Raw genomic sequence first — 7,573 nt, forward strand, 5'->3', positions numbered from 1 at the left:
CTGGACATGGCAAGAACACTCTTTTCAGCTAATTATCCATCAGTTCTCATGTTTAACCCATTGTGTGCATGCGTCGGCCAACAACCGTCGCAAGCACTACCTCGATAGTGCTGTGCACGGCCGTTGCCCGACACGGCCCCGCCCACTTAATAGAACTCCGCACCATGGCGGTATTTGCGTCGCGGTTAAAGACTTAAAGTGAGGCAGAGTGCAATGCAACATGGTCTCACCTGTTGGAGTCTTAAAGTCATTCACTGCTCTCATCAGTGACTAAACCCCACCAGGAACAGTGTATCTTTTGGGTCCAAGCAACTGGTGGATTGAAAAAGTGATGGTTTATGTGGCATGATTGTTCTAGTGCCCATGCTATGACTCTGTCTATATTTCATAATGGTAGGCTCTCTTAAAGCATCATTGTTTGTACATTGTTTAAATAAGTAAGATGAGGCCTAAGACAGCAAAAACAGGGCCGGGAGTACTCCACTGGCAACGTTTAGTTCCTTGGTACAGGAAAGCAGCTTCAACTTATATTGACCTACAGTAATTGTATTTAAAAATCACTGTAACTCCTAAACTTCTTAGTACTAGGCGATAAATATAATGTTAGAAATATTGTGCATCCTTAATATCATTGGGAAAACATTGAAGCCTAAAATATTGGAAAGGTAGATGCTTAAAAGTAGAGATTTACTAATTTTAACTCACACATGCATACATATATATGTGTGTGTGTCTGTGATGCATTTTGGCCAACCTGGTCTTGATCACATTATATATATATATATATATATATATATATATATATATATATATATATATATATATATATATATATATATATATATATATGAGGAAGCTACAAACACCAGCCAGTTGCACGCTCGAGTGGGTGCACGCCACATCGGGGGTGTGCCCGAGTTAAAAATGAGCTCCAAAATCCCAGGAACATCAATCCAAAAGGAAGGTAGCACACTCAGGGGAGGTTTCACAAAAGATTTAATAGGGAAACCAACAGCAACGACGCGTTTCGCCTTGGGGCTTCGTCAAGTTGTGCACAACTTGACGAAGCCCCAAGGCGAAACGCGTCGTTGCTGTTGGTTTCAGTATTAAATCTTTTGTGAAACCTCCCCTGAGTGTGCTACCTTCCTTTTGGATTGATGTTCCTGGGATTTTGGAGCATATATATATATATATATCTATATATCGTGACCAAGGGCATCTGCCCGAAACGCGTCAGTCCGCTGTATGCATTTGAAGATTGGTGCTTGAAAATAAAACATCTTGCCTTAACTTCTGGATTCACTGGTCTCTGTTCGCCACTGGTTGGAGGTTCGGGATCGTTTGTTTGGATTATATATATATATATCTATATAGATATATATATATCTATATAGATATATATATATATATTTTTTTTTTTTGCACTGAAAAAGCCAAAGGTTAAAGTGATATTATAGTTAGGTATGGTATTAAGATCTTAGCTTACATGAAACATTTTTTTTAAACCTCACTAATAAAAATAAAGATTAAAATGACCATAGTGGTGTTGAAGTGACATAAAAAACAACATTTAAAAAACTAAAAAAGCCACTGAAATTCACCAGTTATATTTCACTGCGCTAACTATAACTTGTGTCACCGGTTTGCACTACTTATGATCTCACATATTTTATCACTCATGACATGTTAAATGGCATTATTGATGACATCACTGATGACATCTCGAATGTCATACCCGATGACATCATCCAGTCTTTGTGACAGTGTTCTATAGGGTTCGTGGAATTGTAATCATTCAAACCATCCACATGTGACTAATTTTCTTCCCCAGTGACGTGATAATGAACATAACCTTTGACCGTACGGTGGGCATACAGCATATATGTCAAGTCATTCCCATTTGGTTGATGTCACGCTCTTTTTACTGGCATTCACCCTCCTAACAAACAAAATGCCTTCATAGATATTTTTTGGAGTTATCTCCTTTTTAAATCTTGAACACACTCCAAAAAAGTGTCCATACTCAATTCGCTGTAACAGGATTACCCTCAAACAGGCTTCACATTACCAGCAATTTTAAGTCTGGATGTCAACAGGTATGCGCTTGCCACTGATAACACGCCTACTCCAGGCCCTGTGGACAACCCTCGGTAGTATGGAAAAAAACATTCTTGAGATGTGCACAATGGCCTAAACTCTTACAGCCATGCTTGCAACACTAGTGTGAGATAAACAACATTGAAGTACAACACCGTACATTGAAATTTATTCAACAATCTGCAATACCGCCAAGTCTTCAGCGAAGTTCTGGAAATAAACATCCAGACCTTATAAGTGTCCTTTGTCTATAGCACTGTACTACGACTCTTTAACACAGGCATTTACCCAGATATCCGCGGGTGGATAATCTATTGTCAATAGAGGCTTTGGTCTTATTGACAAATTTTTTGCAACCGGCCTCAAGCCACAATCTACTTTGAACTGTGTCTATGCAACCCAGGTCAGGTACACCTAGCCTTCACTTTGATAAACGTGGAGTACTACTTGCACCCCAAACTTTATTGATTTGTAAGCATTTCACCATATAATAATTATACCAGCATTTGTAGAGCACACAGCTACCTCCGGAGAGGTGTCCCAGCGCTGGTGGCAGTCGGGAAGATTAAGCAAGCTATTGCCCAGAGTCACATGGTGCTGGGCTATCCTGCCCCCGGGGATCGAACCATGAACCCTGTGGTCCGGAGTAAGGCACCCTGGCCACTGTACCACCCCTTTTCCACATATATAACTTTCAACATGCAGAACCACATTTGCCTTCAGGGTTTACGCTCGTCCCACGTGTTCACTCAGTAACCATATGCTGTATACCACTATCAGTGATGTCACCAATCATGTCTTCAATTATGTCATTTGAAAGGTCATCAGTGATATCATCAATTATGATTTTTAACGTGTCATGAGTGTTGTAATATGAGTTCAAATGCAGTGCTTGGTGTTGGTGCAAGTTATTGTTAGTTTAGGAGATTATAACTTGTGAATTTTAGTATTTTGGGGTATTATCTTATTTGTAAATGTATACTTGTGCGCACTGTTACTCCATCTCGGAGTGTCCTGGCGCTGTATACCGCTGGGGAACCCGTCCTGGCTTTCCCTGTGAGATGGTCCCTCCTGGGCACCCCCAAGGTGAAGCCAGGCATCCCCGGCGCTGATGGGGCCGTTGTGGAGATTAAGCAAGCTATTGCCCAGAGTTGCAGAGTGGGACCCATGGTTAGCTTAGGCCCCTAGGCGAGAATTATCGAGTCCGCGGACATTGACCCAAGACCCGCCAAGGCGGGAATTGAACCCTGGTCCCGGGCAGACCTCTGCTTCAGGGTCTGCTGCTTCTAACCAGTGAGCCACACTTCTCCACATTTAAGCATCTAAATGTAATGTCACTTTCACCCTTGCTTTTATAAGCATTTCTTTTAAATATAACTAAGAACCTATTTCCACATCTAACTGTAATGTCACTTCAATCTTTGTTTTTTTCAGGGAATTTCTTTCTTTTTTTTTTATCATAGTACACTGTACACTGCCTTCACTCGTGGGCCGCAGGGGGTTAGCCACAGGGCCTTGACAAAAGCAAAGCTGGGCGCCCAACATCCTTCAGGCTCCCAACCCCCCACTGTGCACATCAATGCTCAGTGGGATGGAGGTACTGGCTTGCACAATCCTGGCCCCCCTCCCCCACTCACTCCCCTTCGCCCCCAGTCTACCAGCCCATATTTTCTGTCCTTTTTTCCTTTTAGGTATTTCAGTACTCCTGCCGTACCCGCCCACAAACTTCACCCCAAAGATCCACGGTGGGGTGCAAGCTTCCTTGTAGAATCTTGCAAACCCCTGCCGGGCCCTGGGTGAAGCTTGAGCAGCGTTTCCTGCGGGGGTGAGGTACCGGCGACATCCATGTTTTTTCTTCAATTTTCTCCTCTGATGTAGTTCCCCCACGCAGCCCATAAGTAGCCTGGGTGCCAGGTACATATGCATGAAGTTAAGTGAGATAACCTATATTTCCCTACATAGTCTCACCGTGTCGATATTTTGGTCCGTGGCATTTTTCTCACATTATTATAGTATGGCTGCATTATTGAGACGATTCTTAGGTGGAACACTTAAAGTGATGTGTACAGAAAATGCCTTGCAATAGGAGCTCTGTTGTGGTCGTTCAGTGGCATCTGTGTGAAGCCACAGCCCCCGGAAGCCTGCACAGACAGCTTCTGTGGGGGAGATCACATCGCCTGCAGCAAGGCTGGCAGACTTGCACGACTGCACAGGCGTGGTGCAGAAACACAGGAAGTGCCTCGTGCATCGCGGAAGTGCATCCCACAACCCCAGTGCGGTTCCTGGACTTCATACATGTAAAAAGCACACTTCTAAAACGGAAGAGCGTTCCAAGAATCTGCGAAAACACCCCAAATATGTTGCATGCCGCAAGGAGAAGAAGCGAGGCTCACAATATGTCTCGAGCACGGTCCAAAGGAAACCACAGCTGGTTGTTGACATGCAGATGTGTCTAGTTCCCAGTCCCTTGTAGATGAAACACATGACAAACGGCGTGTACATGGAAATAATGAAACATTTACAACATGTGAGCGCGCAGAAGAGTGCCAGCCGACACTGGTGTCACCCCCGCCCCATAGGCCGCTCCTTCAGGGGAAGAAGTGACGTGTCGTTTCATGCCCACGCGCACAGCGCTTGCACCCTTCAAAGCGCTAGATTAGAGAGACGCGTGCCTAGCACGGATGGAACTTGTAATGCAACCAGCAAGCACGCAGAGCTGGCGTTGCCCGCCTTGTCCCATCGGCCATGTCCGCCCCCGAGGTCTCCGCTTGCACACACTGCCTCAAACCTTAACAGCCGGGCTGGACTTTGGCGCAATGTAGCCTGGGGGGCTCGCCCACCTGCTGCTGGCGAATCTGCACCAGCCGCAGAAGACGCACTTTGGCGGGGGTGGCAAAGCAGCGTGAGTTATTTGATAAACGTAGAGCGCCTTGAGTATATCAGCCTTGTAAAATAACGCGCTATAATAGTCACGGGGTCGAGGACCCCCCACTGTCCGCATGTGAGAACCATATAAACAGCCCCCCGCACCACGCACCACACAGCACACAGTTCCTGCCCCCGCAAGCCCCATCCTCCGCCCCTCGCCCTGCTGCCCCTTGACACCGAGAAGAGGCTGGGGGCATCTGAAGGCGGGGCACGGGCCCCACCCGTGCTGCTCACTGACTGAGCGCCTTCATGGATGAGAGGCGAGCAGCCCGTCACTCGGAGCTAGGTCCCTGCTTTAAATCCCCCCCCCCTCCATCCGCGGACAGCAAGAGATGCTCTGTCGTGTATGGCGTCTGGTTGTGACCTCCTTTTAATTCAGCCCCCCTCCCAGCACCCTCCCCCCGCGCCTCCAATATATTCCCTTGCATCCATGCCCGGGCGGTAATGCCCCCAAGTCGTGCCCCGTGGCAGCCGCGAGGAAACCTCCGAGGCTCGCGCCAGTGCTCTGTGCGACGGATGATGGTGACGATAACATCCCCCACATTGTACACCCCCCCCCCGCGCCCCCTCCCGCCACACTCAACATCCCTAAGCATGTTATGTTATGTAAGCTTTGCACCGCGCCAGCACAGCAGTGAGATATCTGGGGGCGAAAGGGGGAGGGGCATGGAAGGAAGCATTTGTTTAAGTGCTGTGTACGCACAACAACCTCCCCCCCCGCCCCACACACCCCTCGAAGGCCACCGGACAGGACATGAAAAGGGGGTCCCTAAGAGACCAGTGCCTCTGAAAGGCCAGCAGGGCTGGGGAGAGTCAGTCCCTGTCAAACACAGCCCGGGCTGGGCTGTCAGAGTCAGCTGGAAGCCCCCCCACCCTCCCCATCCATCTGGGACCGCGCGGCTGGCGCAGATGGAAGTGGTACCTTGGAGGAGCAGGGCCAGCGTGATGCTGGCTGCGGCACTCCAGCGCCGAGGCACGGACACGTCCATCTCTCCTTCGGCTGCGCGGACACGGCGAATAACAAACAGCAGAGGCTGGCTGGGGGGGGGCGCTGCGAACGCTGCTTCCACCGCTGGCAATCCTTAGGTCTCTCCGCACGATAGTCCCTTATTTTTTTCCTTCCACTCTTCCTTCAAGAACAAGCGCGCCGCCTCTAGCGCCAGAGGATAGATGCAGCCAGACCACAGACGCGCAGAGGCGGCGCAGAGTGGCTGGTGGTGGGGGGCTGGGGGGATCTGGCGGAGGCAGCGCAGTGTGCTGGGGCGATTCTCCCATTCACTTCAGCGCCTGCTGCAAAACATGAGGGCAGGGTTTGACGGACGCGGCGCAAGCGGCTGAGTGACAGGGGGCGTCGCGCAGGGTGCGTGCGCGGGACCAACTGGGACTGGAGCGGATCATGCACCAGGCGGAGCCTGGCATGCAGATGCCGTGTGGCAAGCTGGGGGTGGGGGGGGGGCAGCGGAGGCTCCAGGCAAGGGGGGGTCGTTCGAGGGTGGGGGCAGGGTGAGTTTGCATGCAGCCTTGATTTACGAGGAGGCCTTTGTTACTGCAGCAGTCCTGTAGATGGCTGTAATGGAGAGGGGAGAACACCCCCCACTTCTCCACTTTGCACCGGCTCCCCTAGGTGAGTGGGAAGACAGCCAATGTGTGAGAGGAGGCGGGTTTAGACATGGGGCACTTTTATCAGGACAAGGAGACAGACTTTTCTCAAAAGGCCTTTAGAGATGATTTCTGAATGGGCCCTGTCAGTCACAAATCATGGTAGGTGCTCAGCCAATGAACGGCTGCTCCCCTGAATCCTGCTCCGACACCCCTGGGGGCGTTCTCTCTCCTCCCTCCCACCTGAGCATCCTTCTGCGCCACTTCTTGCAGAGGGGACACCGCATCACAGCTGGAAATCCTCCCTAAGCACGCAGAACTTTTGCACGTGCAACCAAACTGCGGCACGTGGAGCCTCAGGGGTCCGCCCGCATTCGCACGGCTTCTTAAGAAAGGTGCGTGGGAGAGAGAGTGGACAGGAGGGTGGAGGCGAGAGTGTGCGATGTCGGTTTGTCCCGCACAGCACCCTAACACCTCTGACTGGGACCAGTTTACCACCAAGAAAGGGGTATGATTATGGAAAAAAAAACTGGTAAAATCTCTCACTTGTTCAAGTGTCTTGCACCCCGGCCTGTGGCCACGTGTATTTCTGACCACCGCACGTGTGCGCTGCCCATGCCCTGACCCCACGCTGAATAAAAGGAGCGCACCTTTTATTCCAAGTATTGAACACGATGGGCGCCGCTCATCTACGGAGGCTTGTTTCACTCCCTCATGGAGTTCACTCCTTTACGTGATCTGCATGTTTTATCTTTAAGGCGGCGGTGGCTGGTTTCTCCTCTGTTTCTTCTCAGTAAGAAGTTCTTCGAGGAGGGGGAGGGAAGGGGAGGATGAATTCCACGGCTCGGCGAAGGCTTCCGATTCCAAACAGGATCCGCCGCTTTCTAGAATTCATTTTGAAAAAGCCCGTGGCATCCCTCGAGGGTAGGGTGTGCCCTCAAAAGTTCCA

The 7,573-nt window shown here is 49.7% G+C and overlaps 1 protein-coding gene across 2 annotated transcripts in view; it reads right to left on the minus strand.

Moving 5' to 3' along the window:
- The window catches only part of IGLON5 (IgLON family member 5), a 1,087,135-nt gene extending 1,080,826 nt beyond the window's left edge, over window positions 1-6,309 (minus strand). For both annotated transcript variants that reach the window (XM_078655466.1, XM_078655465.1), the window contains exon 1: window positions 5,948-6,309. In XM_078655466.1, coding sequence (XP_078511592.1) covers window positions 5,948-6,014 — 67 coding nt within the window. In that variant the 5' untranslated portion in view covers window positions 6,015-6,309. The remainder of the gene's footprint in view (window positions 1-5,947) is intronic.
- Between the last annotated feature and the right edge of the window lie 1,264 nt (window positions 6,310-7,573).

The sequence above is a fragment of the Lissotriton helveticus genome, chromosome 7, assembly GCF_964261635.1.
Source record: "Lissotriton helveticus chromosome 7, aLisHel1.1, whole genome shotgun sequence".
NCBI classification, from domain to species: Eukaryota; Metazoa; Chordata; class Amphibia; order Caudata; family Salamandridae; genus Lissotriton; species Lissotriton helveticus.